Here is a 19,100-nt window from a genome sequence, read left to right as displayed (position 1 = left end):
TCTATCCGTACTTGCAGATTTAACTTCTTTACAGATCTTCAAAAATTAGTATAGCCCAATCAAAAGGAACAGCGTTTTACACGAATGAATGTTTAAATATATATTGAATATGTTAAAGACATAAACGATGATTTACTCTCTTTTTGGGTTCTTAAAAAGCTGATAAATAAGTGGTCCGTCATCTTTGGTTCGGACGAAAAACCATCTCCAAAAAATAGACTTAGGGAAAAAAAAATTGCCAGTACAGTAAACAGAATTTCTCATTACTGACTGTCTGTCTTTCTCTTCCCCTTAAATATGATTCATTTCATCTATTAAGAATTTTTGTGTCATGTTTATAAAACATTAGCTATGTGGATCTTTAATAGAAAGCAGAAAATTGTAAAGCGTTGATAAAACTAATAAAAACTAATTTTCAGCTAAAGTCCTCTCTCTCTCTCTCTCTCTCTCTCTCTCTCTCTCTCTCCAGCCCCCCCCCCCCCCCCCCCCAAGTTGATCTTATCCACAGATTACGCCAATGTCTCTCAGCAAGTAAGCATTAACGACCCCCTTGGACCTTTTACCTGGCATTAACCCATAAAATCCATCACTGACCATTTTTACAGCGCAGGTGGACAGGGACACCGTACTTGTTATATCTAGCACGTGATTGCAATCGCCTCCATGTCAATTTGTTTTCCTGGTCCAGATAGGTATCTTCGTCGTCCAGAATGTTATACGATACTTGTGCTATTATCTATACAATTTGTTGGGTAGAATTTCAAATGATTCCGTGCAAGCATGGACTGAATAAATTTGACTTCATTTGCCTTATCTGAAGACCCCTAAAAGACCTTAATTTGCAAAAATTAGATTGTTTCGTTGATCTCCATGAGTTATCTTCCCCAGGATTTTTAATATTAGCATTGATATTTTAGTTTTATGCAGATAAATGCCCGTCTTTTTCCCTCGCTGTCATTTGTCCAAAAAGAGTTAAAGCCAAGTGAATAAATAGTTCATTATTTTGAGGTACGTCCGTGTCAAAAAGCTATCAAAGAAATGGTGAGCGCCACAGAGATTTATTGTACTCTGTCATTTGGAGTGCATTTGTGGAAACCCGAAAAAAAATCTTACACCCACTACATTCTATAAAAAGATTATTTTTAAAAAGAATTTGAAAGAACAACTCTATTGTTAGCTACGCTTGATTATAATCTTAAAAAAGAAGGATTTAAAAAGAACATCTCTTTTGTTAGTAATATTTGATTATATTTAAACGGATTTAAAATAACAACTCCATTGCTGTATTGTTAGTTACATTTGCACTTTGATAACGCACGAGCATACAGTGTCCCCATAGAGTCCAATAGACAATTGACGTCAAAGCTTATCTCTCGTTCAAAAGTCAAATGTTTCTTTTAAAATAAGCATGCTAGGTCAAACATATTGCAATTGGTGGCAACAGAGGGTTGTTAAATTGCACGACATTTCTGATATGGAACACTGTATTCATGTTTTCGGGTACCTGCACGTGCTGTGCAATTATCAATGAGTCAAGGGTGTTTCCGAAATACTCATCGCGTGAATTCTTCCTCGGTTTCGTCACCACGGCCCACAGAGTTCGGAGGAGTGGGAAGGCTATGAAGGTGACAATTGTTGCTCGTTAATGACGGATTATTTCACCCAGCCTACCTCTATATACCTGCACGTGTAGAAGCATGCTGAGGAATTGTAGCAGCATATTTCATTGAAGAAGCGGGGGATGGGATGGTCGTAACCCCTCGGCCAAACCTTTAACTCCCGTCTGATGCATTAATTCTAGTGTAGAATTGTCGCCTCGGGCTTTGATCTTGGTCGTTAAATTACTGTCAGCAATCTGTTTAGTTGTAATTTGAATATTTAATATATTTTGATAGAAAAAGGGGGAGTGTACCAATGAAGAACCTTTAGAAAATAAAGTTTTATAAAATGATAAATGACGAGTGATTGTAAGATTGCGATCTCTTAAGTTTGATTCTCCGGCCTGCGATAAAAATGAGCATTATTCCTTAAATACTAATGACAATATCTTTCTGTATCGTATTGGCCATCAGCAAGTCGATTTCGGGGGATTTTTACGATTTCGTTGATGGATTTGGTTAAGACCTTGGAACGCACTGTCATTGCTCAGTGGAGCCAATGCAGCTCGTGAGGGGAGAGTCTACAGGACGTCATCCCATAGAGTCAGCTCAAAAGATGTCGCAAATTCAAAAGAATTCTAAAACTAACACAATACAGAAGAGCACGCCCGATGCGCATATTTGCAACAGAAACTGACCAAACATAAAAATAAAGGAAATTGCCAACTGCATAAAATATTGCTTCAATGTATAAAAAATATTGCTTCAGTGCTTTTTGCATAAAAACCAAAATTGGCCAGCTTTGGATGGGATAATGGCGTATTGTTGTGCATTTCATAGGTGACCTGACGTGCCCTAAATAATGTGGATTTTTTACACCGAAAAACCCTCCAAAACTCTATCAGCCTTCACTCTGGAAGTAACTTATAAGCAATGAATTTAAAAGACAAAGTCGGTCAATCGTATTGTGATCTGCCATATTTCTGCAGGTTCAATTCTTACGGTTTTAAAAACGTTTTTCCCTTCTGAAAAAGGGAGGGGACAGCTAGTTTTATTAGTTTTATGTGCTTGTCTTGTGTTTATATAATTGTTTAGGATATCATTATAACCTAATAATACCGAGTTCATAGATATTATCTTTGAAAGTTGTCGGGGTTATTCATATCCATCCGAGTTTTCATTAGTTTTTTCTCTCTTGCTTTTTTAAGTTCTAAGTTTCAAAATTACAGAGTTTCATATTAGTGTCTTATTACCCCTCTTAAACGAGAGACAAAACAGTTCAGACATTGATTCTGTCAAATAGGTATATCATTTTACTCTTAAACGGCTCGAGAAACCCTAACCCTCTAATTTGAAAACAGATAGGTCTTTTAAGGTAAACGGTTTATAAGATCCGTTTTTCACATTTGTTCGCCAAATGAACCTTATGTCCCAGGTTTCTGTCAAAAATTCCTCATATCTAATAAAAAGATGAAAGAGTCTCTCTCTCTCTCTCTCTCTCTCTCTCTCTCTCTCTCTCTCTCTCTCTCTCTCTCTCTCTCTCTCTCTCGTCCTTCTATATATTATGCTAACAGTACAAAAAGTAACTTGAATAATGATTTTGAAATAAAAATATAGAACTTATGTAATATTTAATAATATATAATTTTGACTTGTGCACTCCAGTTTCTAAGAAAAATTTCAATAACAAAGATATTTCCTACATTCAAAATTTAGTTATAATTAAAAACACGTAAGTCAACGCAACATTGATAACAGGTAATTTTAAAAAGAAATTCTTTATTTGAATATGCAAGGTATATTTTATATCTTATAACTGACCTAGAAAAAAGTATGATTTGTCTAATATCACGCTGTTTGGTGGGTTTTTTTTCCCTTTTTCATCAATCCAAAGCTAAATTCTCAATACTATAATGATGCCCTATTTGGTAGAATTGGTTCGTCTAAACCCACGTGCATTATTGGAGTGAGACAGATCACCACAGTGGTTAAACAGATAACACTGATAGCATCGTCCTATTCTCATCTGATATCCATTAATACATAAAAAGTTTCCAAGTTCAATTTCTTTGCCTTCTTGTAAACATTTAAACAAGCGATGAAAAAGATTATCGCGCCATTACAGCGCGGTCGAGCCGCCGGATGGTTTTCTTTCAGCGTTAGCAGATGGATGAAGGTCGGGCTCGGCGTACGCATTGTCTAACGAACAATGGCGAACATCTCGTCCCCCTTCTCACTATCGCATCGCCCTTCTTTCCCACGAATCTACACAAAGACTGAATTCAACAAGATATAATTGTCAAATCTGTGACTTAAAACAACATGTTGCTCAAATCTACAAGTGGGCTTTCTTATGTCACAATGGAATCTTCTGTAGAGGCATGAACTGATGATCCATTACTATTTTCTTTTCTTTTACTCGAGGCGTAAATTTCTTCATTAGTGGTGTTGATTTCTTCTTTTGAATCCACGTAAAACATTAACCCCTTTATATTCAATGTCAGTCTCCTTGACTTACTAACTTTTCAAAATTACCGAAAACCATAGAAAATCATATCATCAAAATGGGATGGGATATCATGAATGGTCTCGAATTTTTCCTTCAATGCAATAATAAAAACCAGTTCACTTGCTTTTGATGCACGGCCATCTCAGTTTGCAAAAGAGGTGCACAGTAATAAAGTAATTAATTTTAAATATGTATTAAAGGAGAAACAAAATGCGATGCTAATGGTTTTTTTTAACAAGTTGATCATGAAAACGCAAAATAAAAAAAATCTTTGGAAAGGAAATCTTATGGGAAGACCAGCCATGTCAAGTGATTGTTGAATTTCTGATTGTAAGACAGAAGTGCCGTACTTGAGAAGTGAACAAGGACATATGGCATGAGGATGACTTTTAGAGCTGATATGTGTATGTGATAAAACTGAACTTAATTTATCATAAGGAGGACTCTTCCTTTTTCATGAAATCATATTGCATTACGTAATGTTTACTTGTCGTTTCTGGCACGTTTCCATTTATTTGCAATATTATTAAATATATTTGTTTGGTTATAACATTCTTTAGTAATTACAATTCTAAAAATAAAAAAAAATAAAGGGAAGAATACTACTTATAGATATTTCATGAATTTGAGATTATTTGGGGCCTGCAGCTAATTCCCATACCTCTCAGGTCTTAATTAAAATTTTCAATTCCTATCAATGTGGCTATCAGATCTTTTTTCATGAACAGGACAGGTGGGGAAAGAGGTTGAAATTCCTGCGATTCTGTGGTTTTTGTCAGGAGCCCGAGCCCGATGTGACGGGAGATGGACAGCGAGTAATGGCGCATTGTGTGGTAGGCTTTGATCCCCAGGACTATTGTTGATTCCTCAGAGTATCAGAGTGGAAACCCGGATTTAAATCCATTATCTTTAATAGAGACCACAAATTGAACACGTCTCCATTTCTTTGGTCAAGTATTGTCTCAGGAGAAGTAACTCTGCCAAGAGAACACTCTATAAAAGGTCTGGGGTATCGAATTCGATACTAGGAATTTTATGTTTAAGTTTAAGAGGGCTGGATGGTTGTGGCCATTGTAGACTATATAAATCTCCTGAGGAAAGAAGAGTTCTGTAAAAAGATATACTAAAACAATTTTAAAAATTTTAAAGCTAAACTAACATGGTTTTGTTCTTTGCTCAATACTAGTTTATAGCAGTGAGCTGAAGAAATCATTTTTTTTTTTAATTTTAGGGTAGATTTGATAGAAAGAAGATGGGTGGATAAGGCGTGTAAAATGCCCATACGCAGTCGGACAGGCTACTGAAAAATTAAAGTATCAATAAATCTGATGGGTTTTTTTTTAAATCATTTAAAACAATATATATTTAACGAATCATTGATTTTTAACCTTAAGGTATGTTTAATACTTGGAATATGTTGACTCAAACAGGCGTATACGTATCAAAACCTGCAAATACTGTCATTTTTTAGAACTTCAAGGCATTTTCTTTTATAGAGTGGGTCTGTGCTCCATATTTTTCTCATAGTCTTATTAAGGTCTGTTGGAAAACAAGTCGATTTCAATCAACAAAAACGTGGAGAGATGACCCACTATACTCAAAAATTATCATTTTGTATCCCAGCAATTGAACGTTTTGAAAAAATAATACAAGTCCGGTAGTTCGTGGCCTTAGTCACACATAATATTTAAAAAGCCCACTTTGTTGTGTCTGAAATGGCTCAGTGGTTAGAGTACCTGGCATAAGCTAACCTTATATATCTAGAGTTTTTATGTTACGGGTTCGATACCACCAAAATTTCCGACAATATTTTTTTCTTATTTTTTGTTAAATATATTAAAATCTGACTATAGTTAGAAATGTTGCTTTTGCAAAGTTGTATTATAATGTATTTAAATAGATTTAATTGGGGAAAATAAATTCAAAAGTGTATTTCACTACTAAACTGAATGGGCATTTGCGCCATCTTATTCCCCCATCTTCTTTTGTTGACCACTCAGTCCCCTTATTGTGTTTTGTTCAAACGTTTTTTCATTGTTTGTTTAAAACATGTGGACATGCAAACCACTTCCAAAGCTTTAGAGAGTATTGACCTGCGTAAAAAACCCCTTTTGGTGTTTTGCTTTATTTCAAAGTTCACATTATATGTATCAAGTCAAAACTTCACAGCATTTTGTTACATCGTTAAAAAAATGACGATATTGCAACACATTAACAAGCAAGGAATATGATTGCAGTATAGAGTTACTGGGCTTGCAATTTCAATCTAGGCGAAACAAAACTGCAAATTACGTGAAGAAATGTATGTAAACATTCGTCAGAGAGCCAAAGAGACGGTAAGGGACACACTCCAACTCAGACATCACTCTCCGTAAATAAATATTTACTTAGGTCATATATCATCAATTCTCAGATATTTCCACCCGAGCGAGCCCAACTGACAGAATCCACCTGTAAACCACGTTACATTTATCCTGGTCCAAAAGAACAGCTAAACAATATCTGGAACCCCCGGCAAATCAGCATATTCAATTCCAATAATGATGCAACTGTCCAAACCAAAGCCGTATTGAGAATCAGTGCAATGTGAAATTCGCCGGAGAGATTCCTCGGTCTCCCTCGGCTAATATTTCCATTTTGTCACATTTCGACAAAGGAAAATAAATTAGGTGTGTTTGGCTGTGTAAAGATTAAAATCCCAGGACGGAGTCGGATCATCCGGTATTCATTAGGCCTAATGAGGGGAACTGAGGCTTGGGCTGTCCCGGGGAGAAGCAGTAAGCAATAAATAGTCCTCTCCCGCTGACTCCGGCCAGAAAAGTCATATTTGGTGGGAAATGTAAATTTGAAAGAAAGTTATTCGATGTAAAATCAATTAAAGTTCGCTTGATTTCAGCAGATACAATATCAAATTCCAAGGTTTTGATAGAAGACGATTCCCAGGGGAGTCGCGTATTGACCGACTGAATTGAGTTCTTGCGTTCAAAGAGTGTACCCAAAAACATGAACCCCGGGTGCCGGGTTCAGGTTCCGTAGTCAAAGCTGTGGGTTTGTCTGTTTCCGTATACCAGTCCCTGATTCCTCAGACTGACTATGGTTCAACCTTTGTTCGTGATCAGAGAAATTCATCTTATCGGAAATTGTCTGAGTCACAGCGTTTAATTCATTAAAAGATCAGTTTCGTACACGTTTAGTGTGACTAACGTTATAAAGGTGTTCATTTCAACAGAGTGTTTCAAATATACAAAAGGGTGCACAACATCCTTTTCTTAAATAAAAGACAATTGACTCTCTGGGACGGGTGTGCTAGATGTTATGAATCACCCAAAGTTTTCATAACAACTTTTTACAGGCTTTAATAACAGATGATTATTATTAAAAGTAAATTTGTCAGTCTCTGGTTTAAAAGGGCAGTTAAAATGATATCTGTGACGAATTATTCAGCGAAAGCTTTTAAGTCCACGATTAGTCCATCAGGGTCCGACGACTGACCATCCAGAGCGGCGCCAGATCGTTACCAAGGAAGTCTCGCGCCGCGCACGGCTATCGTCTGCAAGTCGTTTTGTTGAAAACGCGGACTCCAGATTGAATCAAAGTCTAATGAATTTTATGGAGATGTGCATTAAATTTATGAAGTTTAATCGTTAAAAGATGAATCTTCAAAATCCGGGGTTACATTTCATGTTTTTCTTAAATGTTGCCTTTATTACTAGGGGGAATCTACAGACAAATTATTACTAATATCTGATTGAAGTCGGCGTTAGCGTCGATTTTTATTCAGGAATTAGGGTATAAACTCGTCCTCACTATAATTTCACACGATGCCAGAGAAGATATGGACATGAGTGAAGTGGAGAAAAATAATAAACACCTTGTCGAAAGAATAATTCCTAGGAAGAAATCAAATCCCAGACTCCCGTACACAACAGAAAATAATCCCCTCCAATAAGTTCCTATTGTCAGGGATGGGATGGTAGCGTAAAAACTTGATATATATGTCTCCAGATATATACACATTATGCGCATATGCTTACATTAAACGTTGCCTCGACCTATTACATTTGTGTATCCCAAAAAGAAATCTCTCCTCGCCCCACTTTAGGTCTCCTATACACATTCTACATTCTGTTAATTTAACAGTTGGCGCTATAAGGCACGTTTCTTTTGCCTTTGTTAGTTGATTTATTACGGGCCGCCGGAAGGCGGTCCGTTATTTGATACACATTTAAATATTGTTACTGCGTTTCTGCGGGATAGTTCTTTTTTAATAGAATTAATACTATGCTTATTTTTATGAATTAAACGTAAATTTGCATGTAAAGATATGTTTTATGCCTTTTAGAAAATATCACATATTTTTTGTTTTACTCGTAAATGAAAAGTAGGCCATACTTAGTAGATTGTCGTATTTGGCGCGTTTTTATCGAGACTATAATCTATTCGGAAAATTTCGGAGTTCTTCATTCTTTTCAAAACAATGCATCAGGATCGGTATGCGGGACATACTAAAGACCTGAAATACGAAAGACCTGAATGTCATTAAATTTTATATAAATGATACATTTGAATTTCTATGTGCCGTGCCAAATAAAATGACTATATAATGCATTAAGTTTTCATTCAATACAATGCAACAAAAAAAATGGTTTGAAATACATAATCTCCAAGAGAAAAATGATAAGTTGAACTTTTTATTAGAGTAATGTAAAAATCAATGTGTTCTCCATTGCTTCATACTATGGCAATGATCATACAATTTCCGTTAGAAATGCTTACAGTAACGAAATCGATTCTTTATGATAATAGTAAAATGTTAAACTTCAAAACAAGTTGCTGAAAGTATATTAAAATTTACCATACAAATTAGTACAACCAACTATTATTTTCTTCTTTGTGGTGTGTTTTTATGTAAACAACCAATGATTTATACAACAATTATATTTTTTGCGGCCCATTTGACGCTTGCGTCAATATGATTTCTTGTTTCTCATCTGTGATACAGCGTAGTTTTGATAAATATATTTTGTTAGTTTGGAAATGCGTGTTTTGTATACTTACAGTTATTTTAATATTATGTGTAGTTGTTCTTGGTACTTGGTGCTCCTGTTGTTCGGGGCAATGTAATGTTGTTACTGTGTATTTTATGACTGTGTTACGTAATAGTATTGCATCTGGTCTCTTTTTGTTGCGTTTGACGTTGTTTGTAGTTGCTGCTGCAACCCGTTTTCTCTGTGGTTGGTTTCACGGTGATATCCCAACGTCTCTGGTGTTAATGGTGTTGCTTCGTTTTGTATGCTAGAGCTAGAGCTTCAGGTACTGTATATTGAAACCTAATTTTGTTACAACTCTTTATTGTTGTCACTGTCGTCGGAAATACCATTACTCTAGTTTTACTTGGGGTATATCTCAACCTGGTAAATGTTGTTAATATATTTCTGTTGTTGTTGGGTCTTGTCTCTTTAGTACACATTATTATGTGGTACAGTGATGTAGGATTCAGGCTGGTTTGAATGTTGCGACGAGTCAGTGTGTCTTGCTCCCGTTTGGTAAACTGCTTTCAAGTTGTTCTGTGTCCATATTTTGGCTGTTGTATCTTGTGTTGTGCTTAACATTGGGTTATACACATTAACGACTCCATATGTTGGTATATTTTACTGCTTTACAATCGAAAAGTCAAAGTGTCGATAAGTAAAAGACACTTATTTGAACATTGTGTTTACATAAATTCGAATGCCAAAAATAATTTTAAAAAATATTTCTAAGATTTTAGAATAATAATTTATTTATTCATTCACTCATTTTCCTTCATAAAGATATAGTTTAATAGAGGCTTTGATTTTTTAAAACTTCAGTAAATAATGTTAGATATTAAATAAAAATAATAAAGGAATATATGTGTTCAATATCCTATATGATTACCAGAATCACTTGAAACGGAATTACGCTACAGATATACGACAATTACAGATATTGATCATATTTCCCTCTACGAATTCCAATTGGTATTTGAAATCCCTGTGCAACTTTTCTTTAGATGTCTATTAAATGTATCTGCTTTGGGGTTTTTTTTTCTCCTTCAAGCGTCATACATGTTAATTAAAAATCTCCACTATGTATGGCGGAATCAAGTACTTGGTTTTACTTCACACGTTTTTCTTGAACTTCACAATAATTTTAGAAAACCCTATATTCATTCTTCCTTATTTATAATTGGTCTCTACACAGAGGTTCTCCACTGTTTTGGTGGTACCACCGATAGGTGTCGTGTATCGATCTATCCGTATCGGTGACAGGCCCAAGGCGTTCGCGGATCAGGCCTGGCATTGACAGCCATGTATACCCCGTTATCTCATTAGAACAGGTAGTAGGGGGACAATCAATATACCTGGACCTATATATCTACCTGTCCCGCTATTTAGCGGTCCTGAGAACCGCGGGGTAACTACTATAACGGGTCTTATCTGTCGCTAGATAGGTAGCTTATGTAAGGCCCGTTACCATGCCGTGAAAACCTCAAGGGACATCGATTGAGAACTTGATATGGAAGAAATGCTTTATTTTCCTTGTCCACGTCTATTAATAAAGTAAAAAAAAAATAATCTTGCACAAGAAATACAACCCCGGCGCAAGAGAAACAGGAAACTTGGTTTGGGCTGGATGGTAAAAGCTTTATGTGCGATATCGACCAGGAAAGAAATACACTTCTTACCAGGAATGCCAACACTTAGAAAAAAGAACTCTTTCCTTTTTCCATTTGGGCGTATTCAAAAAAGGCCATTGTTTGTTTTCATCCGGCTATGATTCGTTAAATTCACACGTGTGCATGCTTTAACATACTCTTTAAATTACCCCTTTAATCTCTCAGAAAAACAAGGTCTGATGTTGAGATTTTTAAAATCTTTCATCCAGATTTTTGCGGTGATAATCTTTTCTATTATAGGTCTATCGAGATACCGTAGGTACACAATATACGACAAAGAGCTAATTGTTCCCTAATAAAAACACACGGCTCTGATGAAAATCTAGGACCCACTTTGTTTTCTATTTCATATACGTAAGTGAAAAAGAAAAGCTATACATTGCTTTGTATAGCCCGGGGATAATGTAAGTATACATAAAAGTTTTGTAATTTCGCTCGGCGTGAAGATGGGACCAGACTTGTTCAAGCGCGGACCCGTCATTGGCTGCAGTACACATTCATGAGGTCACTCGGAGCGCCGACCTGTTGGTTCTAGGTAGGCTGCGCTGATTTATGGCTAATCTTACAAATTCGCGTGCCAGACAGCTAATCAGAGAGGCCTTCGCGTGACGAGCTTAGTTGTCGGTGGGACCAACTCGTGTCAGTGCTAGGAAACATATCACACCGAACAGACATGGATGTATAGGAGTATTAGCAATTAACGATTAATTCTTAATTATAAACTGATCACCTGATCATGGCACCCACAGAGTCCAAAGATGAAGTGAAAAAAGAAGCCGTCCACAGTTCGACGGGGTCACCGAAGAGAAGGGTAAGTGATTTTGATATTTATATGTATGGGGAGTCATACGTTAACTCGTCTGCTTATTTACTGCGCTGTTTTCACCTGTGTTACGTTCATTTCATTTGACAGGCTAAATTACTGTTTTGTTTACATCTATAAATTTACCGTATTATGTCAACAGCGTTGTATTAATGAAAATTAAATTAGTCTAAGAGTGGTCAAATCCTTAGTAATCACCCGCCCCTCCTCTTAAAATTTCTTTTTCTCTTTCATTTTTGTTTTTTTTAATTCTTTTTTTTTTTTTTTTTTGCTTCTAAATATACATCTTAGAAGAAACTAATTCAAATTAAAAGATAAACGATCGGAACATCCATTACTGATACTAATCTCTCTGTGTCGTAACATTCATCTGCCTTGCTCGGTTCATTTGATTCATTCGCTTTCTGTGATTTACTGTAATAACAGTGGTCAGCGCGGCGCGGGTACCCCAAAATGTGATGACGTCATAGCACGAGACCGGCGTGAGCACCCAAAACCTTTTCATGAAACTTATTTGAGGCGGAAACAATAACATTCCTGAGTATTAGTCGCCATATAAGTTTGGCATGGCGTTTCTAATCCGGGGCGATCGTCCTCTAATCCTCGGGTTAAGATCAATGGATAATATTACAGATTAGGATTACGACTGGAGATTCGTGACATGGAGAGTAAACGTAATTTGACGTTAATCAATTCTCGTTGCCTGCGGAGCCACCGTTAAAAATTACATCTAATCCTCAAAATGACAGAATCCCCCTAAATGATGGTCTTATTTGACAGTATCCTCCATATCAATGATATGCTAGTGCCTGGTGATTAAGATATTTCCAAGGTTTTCTAAGTACATGTTAAAATTACTTATTCTTTCAGGTAAACAAACCAATGATAGAGAGAAGACGGAGAGAAAGAATAAACGAATGCTTGAACCAGCTCCAGACTCTGATATCCCAGTTGGACAAGGATAAACCTAAGGTAGATACGGACCCCCCTCTAACGGCCTCTTACCTGTTGATATGAGATGGCGGGGTGATACGGATAATGACGTGAATGCTTGCTAATTGATGATGCTAGCGGACTAGCTACTCCGGGCGATAAATTGTTCATTCTTTATCTATTTTCTTCCCACACCAAAGGTAACGGGCCCATAACTACAAAGATATGAATTTCTCTTTAGGTATATATGAATTTCTCTTCATGCAGGTATTTGCTATAAAATAGCTTTGTTTTTTATAACACCTTTTTGCCCGCATAAATCATGCATAAACGGACATAAATCTCTGTACATGGTTCTATTAATGTCCATTGTTGCACGTGCATTTTACTGATCCGTAAAAAAACTCATTCTGAAGAGAAAACGTTCATGGCCGTCAGAGAAGAAAAGAATATAATGCACATTTATGTACGTGTAGAGGGGTATAATTGCATGTTACTGTGAACAAAATAGTAATTTTCTATCAAAAATGGGCGATTTATTTTTTAAGGAATGGTGTAAATTGTGTTTTCGTGTCACAAAACTGCTTTCAGATATGTCGATATGTCTTGGCTTGTTTCCACAGGCCTCACCGGGGAAAAAAGAAAAAAAACGAAACTAAGTGGCTTGTACCCGATAAATTATCTATAGCTCTGTTCCGCGGGGTTTACACAAGCCCTGATTGCGGGTCGCACATCTGCAATAAGACTTGTCAGAGCACGAAACAGATTTCATTTAAGCTAAGTAAGAAAGATATATTTGGCTATTTAAATTCAACTTGATAAAAGTAAACATCTTTTCGTGGTCTCGTCAAAGAGAAGCGAGCGAGACGAGGCATGTGACAAAACTGTCGTCCACAATCAGATGTATTATCATGTCTCTTCTATAAACACGGCGAACTGCAGAACCATTGAGAAATCTATTTGTTTCTATGGTTAAAAGTCTTAAGCTCTAGCTACGCCGTTTTAAAGTGGTAGTCCATTGAAGCAGAAAAAAAAATCAATTTTTGATCTTAATTAAAATGCAGTAAAAAATGTTAAACGCAGAAAATTGAAAACCTCTCTGGTTTCTTTGATTCGATGCAGACGAATCTCAAAGTAACGCACTTTAACACGCAGAACTGTAAACTACTGGAATATCTGTTTATTTAACTCCGGAATAAATCAGTTCGAGTTTGATTTTTTTTTTTCAATTGACTTTGTCCTTTCTTTGAAAACTTGAGTCCATAAAAACGCGATCATATCATCGTGCTGTCGATGCCATCTCAGTACTTTTTTAAGGTGTGACGAATTCTTTTAAATCAAAGAAATGCTATTCTTGAAGTTGAGATAAAAATATAACTTTTTGTAAAACATTGCTTTTAAGAAAAAAGCGCTTTCGAATTACATAAAGGAAATTTTCCTAGAGGAAGAAATCATTTTATCTCAGAGAAAAATACCAATACCCCCCCCCCCCCCCCCCCCCCGTTCCGTTTAAAAAGTTCGATTAATAACTTTAATCGCGTGCAATGAGTCTTAATAATTGGATTTGTTGGAAATTAAGCTTTCATTTTATGCAAATTTCAAGCGTTATGGTAGCTTTGCCCCTATTTTACCCCAGCGTCCAAGCTTTATTGACATTTAATTCTTCAAATTAAAAACTTACCGAAGTGAGGAAAGCGAAGATTTTTCAAATTTCACCTGTACAAGAGAAATCTATGGGATTTGATGAAATTCATTTTCCTGAGAAATTCCTGATAATGAATTACATTCACACACATAATCGTGCACCGAAATCGGCCTTATACGTACAATGTTGGAATTAAATTGTTTTGATGTGCTAAAACCATGCAGAAGGAAAGCTACTGGATCGGAATCGGAGCACAAAACTCCATAATGTTGAAAAGATTTAATCTTTGAACATGTGTTTGTTAAATTAAAATCAATAAAATATTTTTTTTCCGGGTGGTTTTTCTACTTAAAATTCGGCATACCAGAGACTTAATTAATACCTGAGTATTCCTAAATGACGGAAAAACTTTAGGGAAAAGTTGTTGATATTTGCATGAGGTGAAATTATGAAAAATATATCTAAAAACTGAAGTGAAATATAACATCTGTAATGCTCAACTTTATTTTAAATTTCAGATTGGAAAGTCAAACAAGTTGGAAAAAGCCGACATTTTGGAAATGACTGTTGACTTTGTCAAGCGATCTCATCCCACTACATCAAAAGAAGGTACAGACAAGAAGTCCTCCTATCTCTGAGAGAATTCTTTTAATTCTTTGACAACAGCTCATAATGCAAATATAATTTTCATTTCATTTCAGAAGGTGAAAATCGTGAAGGCGTAGTGGATAGCGTGCAGTATAAAGCCGGGTATGACAAATGCCGTAACGAGATCCAAAACTTTCTGCAATCTTCGGAAAACGTGCCCGATGAGGTCCGATCAGCGTTGATAAGACATCTTCAAGTCAACCCTTCTAACAAATCGTCCGAACCCGCCGAAGACAAGTCGCCTGCAGTGGACCAGAATCCTAAAAGTGTCGCTTCTGTGTCTTACGCCAATATTCTTCCGCGTGTGTCAAGTGCTTCGATTGTCAGTGTCGCGTCATCGCCTTCCTGCCAGACGACAACCCAACTTCCTGGAAATAGAAATGTTTACATCTGCAATCCGAGCGCTCCAACGTACGTGTTAGTCCCAACAGCTACATTATGTCAACCCGTACCAATAAACTCTCAGATGACAAGGACCAGCGATTCACCTTTGAACTTGGTGAAGACTTCTAGAACCGGAAGTGAAATGGTCTCCAGCAGCACCGCTCAGACTTCAACAATGCAGCTTGGTTCTGTTGTCAATGGAAACCAATTCGTTATGATACCGCAAGGACAGATTTCAACTGTACCAAATTTCATGGCATCTTCTGTGGGTGGACAGTCAAATCTTATCCCCGCCAATTCGGTCCAAAACATCCAGGGCAACTTCCTGTGTATGCCCAACTTCCAGATGTCGCTTTCGTCGCCCCAGTCTGACCAGGACGTGTGGCGACCATGGTAAACAGGGTTATTTTCCTGTTGCGGTTTTAGATAACGTATATTTTCTACACAATGCACTAAAACAACCCACATATATTATTGAAGACCATAAGAAAAGTGTATTATTATAGAATTCTATTTTTGTGGGACTAAGCATTTTTTGATTGGGCTGTGTTCAGTGCGTTTAGACATTGCATATATAAATTTATTTTTCTATAGAGAGGGTGATATTGAAGAGCTTCCTATTCATTGGTTGTCTTCCTAGATGCAGATTTGTGATACAGCGTACAGTGTACATTCCATTACATATTTTACATATAAATCTGTTATTATACGATTGTTATGATGTTATACAACGACAACATCTGTTTATGTAATCAAAGGTGCTGATTATTAAAATGAAGATTTTTTTCTGATTAAACTAGTCTTCGTTTTTTTAATTTTTATATTTAGTTACATGTATGTATAGATGTTACATCGAAAGTTCAAATTGAATTTTTTCTCACGTACATATTAACATACTAAATTTGACATTTAATAATGCATTTAATATTGCATTAGGATTAGTCGAAATGGAGTCGCTTTCTCAAAATATGCATTTGAAATAAAATATTTATTTTTCATAAAAAGAACACTTTTGTGGCACGACAATTATGTAAAGTTGGATCTGAACACAACAAAATTGATAAAAGGAAGGAGGTCCGATGTAAAATGATAACCCCCGTGTTTGATAATCACGATGTTTGCCATTGTTGAGGTAGATCCAGAGGTGAGTCGGGGTTTAAGTCTGAATAATAATTTTATGATGAATTTAATGCCTCGGTGCTGATGGAGATGGTATCTGTGGAATTCTGTCACATCTTAAGGTCTTCATTTACAGCGAGTGCCGTGATTACTAACACGGGGCGTCGCATTGCTCGACAAAACGCAATAATGTCGCGAGAATTGATCGTTATCTCCACCGGAAGATGAGGTTTTTCGGTAGAACATTAAACTTTTTCCAGATCTAACAAAGATAGGCAACACAAATAGTGTCGGTGAAAAAAATAAGTTAGAAATATTTTCATATAAAGGGTGACACGATATTAACCGAGTCAGATAACGAATGTAAATGCCCACGTGCGCAAACTTTCAATTTTCTCTCGTGTAATGGCGACCGCCGTAATCCCATTTAATCCGAGACAAAATTCATTATACATGAAAAGTTGTTATTCGGTTTGTAAGGAAATGTTAAATTGATTTAATGAAATCCAAATAACTCGGAGACGTAACAAAGGTGTCGGGACGCTTGACGGACAGGATTTTGATACAACATTAAATAAACGCACCGGCAACCTTTGTAAATTGTCCGGAATTGTTGGGCAGCAAGGTGCGTGAAATTACCTCCATTACACCTGTAACTCCCTTGTCGGTGCTGAAGCCATCAAACTGGTCGTAACTAAATATTTTGTCAAAATGTCCACACCTTTACTGCCTTGATGTTTGCCCCTTACGAGAATTTGATGTATTTACATATACATCCATTGTTGGTGTGAGGAAGGGTTTGTTCGCGTGAAATGGAACCAGTTTGTGGCGAACCTTACCATGCACGCAGGGTATTTTGTTCGGATGTCAGCCTGGGTGATCTCCGCTGATATTTGTTTCGATCGCTTTCATTTTGCAATTTGCGTATAAATAAGGTAAATCAGTCCAAAACTAGCGCACGTTTTTCTGCGCAATAAATATACAATTTTTTCAATGGGTGGCCCTGTAGCTCTCCGGTCCGTCAATATTTTTTTTTTCTGGAGAGCTACAGTTCTGCAGCTAGTTTATGCGTTGTTTTTCTCCTCTGGTTCTTTTTTTAACTCTATATAAGTTGGAAGTGACGGTTCGGAATCGTCACAAACTTATATCATTTATAGATCCTTTCCACTCTGAGTTTCGGGGCCACCAATCTGTTGGTGTCAAATTTTTTAATAGAATAAAAATTTGCAGAACTATAGTGACCGTGTCCGGACCAATTAATTAATAAAGAATTAGAACGCAACTACATGGAAGAATATTACTGAAAAAACCTTCTCTATATAGGTATATCTTAACCAGGTGTTTTAAATGTGTTCTTGCTTCTCTCTCTTTTTTTGGGGGGGGGGGGGGGGGGGGGGACACATGAAGGATATATAATTTAAAAAATAATAAATATCCAGAATAAAATCACAAATTGATCCTATTAACCGCAAACGTTTTCACCATTCCTGGCTCTTCAGGCAGTTATAACTGTTAATAGGATCAATTTGTGATTTTATTCTGGATATTTATTATTTTTAAATCATTTAAAACTGTGCCGATTTATTTTTTGTTATATAAAGGGGCAATGTCTTCATATTGTATTTGTAATGATTGAGTTGTTCATACGTGTATAAATCGGGGGGTGGGGGAATATTCATTCGTATTGTTCGTGAAACTTTTCAAACATTTTACATAATCAGACAAGTGAATTTTGACACACCTTTTGTGACTTTTGGGTTCAATAAACGAGGATTAATTTCGTGATTTCCTCCCTGTCGCGGGTTAATTGCGGGGTGGCACGACCAGAATCCACACTTTGTTTAAACTTCGTGACAAAGTGTGTAGCATAAAATTGTCTTAGTTTTCTTTACCTTTTTTATTTATAACCAAGTACGTGATGTTATAAAAAGTATCAAGCCATAATATTTTCACATTTTATTTTCAATTATAAGAGAACGTGAGATAGTTCGTTGACACTTTTGAGGAAAGAAAGAGAACTCTTTTGCTGGAAGGGGGGTGGTGGTGGCTTTCATAAATGTTACAGTGTAATAGAATTTCATTACTTAAATACGGAAGCGTATTTAAAAGGCCGCAGCAGTATTTTTTATTAATTTGATATAACAGATTATTAATTTGTTATAACAAATTACTAATCTGCCATAACAAATTAATAAAAAAAAAATTACTGCTTTGGTCCTAATACACTTCCATACTTAAAGAAGGATACTAAAACAAGCAGTCGGAAAAAAATATCATGAAATCGATCGAGTAACAGCTCATCACGGTTATATAGTTATTTTAAAATATATGGAATAAATACATGAGATGATATGGTAAGAGTGGGATGCATTGATTATTGTATCCGGTGTGTAATGTTCAATAATGTCCCCTAACAGCGCGAATCTAGAGGCAGAGGGGTCGAGGAATTTATGAAATGCAATTAGTAAATTTACCGGAAAAAGGCATCGGGACACCCCTACCCCCCCCCCCCCCCACCCACCCACGGCAAACACAATTATCCCCCTTAGAAAAAACTGAATCCCTACATATCTAATTCTATCCTCCCGTACATGTTTTATGTTATATGTCATATTAATTACTTAATATATAATTTTCATGTTTTTTAAAAATATTTTCTTCATATGTATTATACTTGAATCCCTTGCCACACTTTACACTGTACATGCACTTTAAAGTTCCTATTCCATGGTAAGCTTTAT

At 36.3% G+C, this 19,100-nt stretch overlaps 1 protein-coding gene across 2 annotated transcripts; it reads left to right on the top strand.

The window, feature by feature from the left end:
• The first annotated feature begins 10,981 nt into the window (after window positions 1-10,981).
• LOC105348553 (transcription factor HES-2) lies at window positions 10,982-16,036 on the top strand. 2 transcript variants are annotated; one of them, XM_066078308.1, is made up of 5 exons: window positions 10,982-11,618; window positions 12,501-12,602; window positions 14,727-14,817; window positions 14,910-15,633; window positions 15,835-16,036. In XM_066078308.1, coding segments are annotated over exons 1-5 (993 nt in total). In that variant the 5' UTR covers window positions 10,982-11,543; the 3' UTR covers window positions 15,836-16,036. The 2 variants fall into 2 exon arrangements, with proteins under 2 accessions (XP_065934380.1, XP_011456332.3); XM_011458030.4 differs by having other exon boundaries at window positions 10,985-11,618; window positions 14,910-16,036.
• The last annotated feature ends 3,064 nt before the right edge of the window (window positions 16,037-19,100 follow it).

This window comes from Magallana gigas, chromosome 3 (genome assembly GCF_963853765.1).
Source record: "Magallana gigas chromosome 3, xbMagGiga1.1, whole genome shotgun sequence".
Lineage (NCBI taxonomy): Eukaryota > Metazoa > Mollusca > Bivalvia > Ostreida > Ostreidae > Magallana > Magallana gigas.
Note: the sequence above shows the minus strand (reverse complement) of the source record. Positions and strands in the feature narration are given on the sequence as shown.

Coding starts and splice junctions, on each gene's coding strand:
- LOC105348553 (XM_011458030.4), top strand. CDS start 11,544: ATGGCACCCACAGAGTCCAAAGATGAAGTGAAAAAAGAAGCCGTCCAC. Junction 11,619..12,500: donor CGGGGTCACCGAAGAGAAGG/GTAAGTGATTTT, acceptor TTATTCTTTCAG/GTAAACAAACCAATGATAGA. Junction 14,818..14,909: donor TCCCACTACATCAAAAGAAG/GTACAGACAAGA, acceptor ATTTCATTTCAG/AAGGTGAAAATCGTGAAGGC.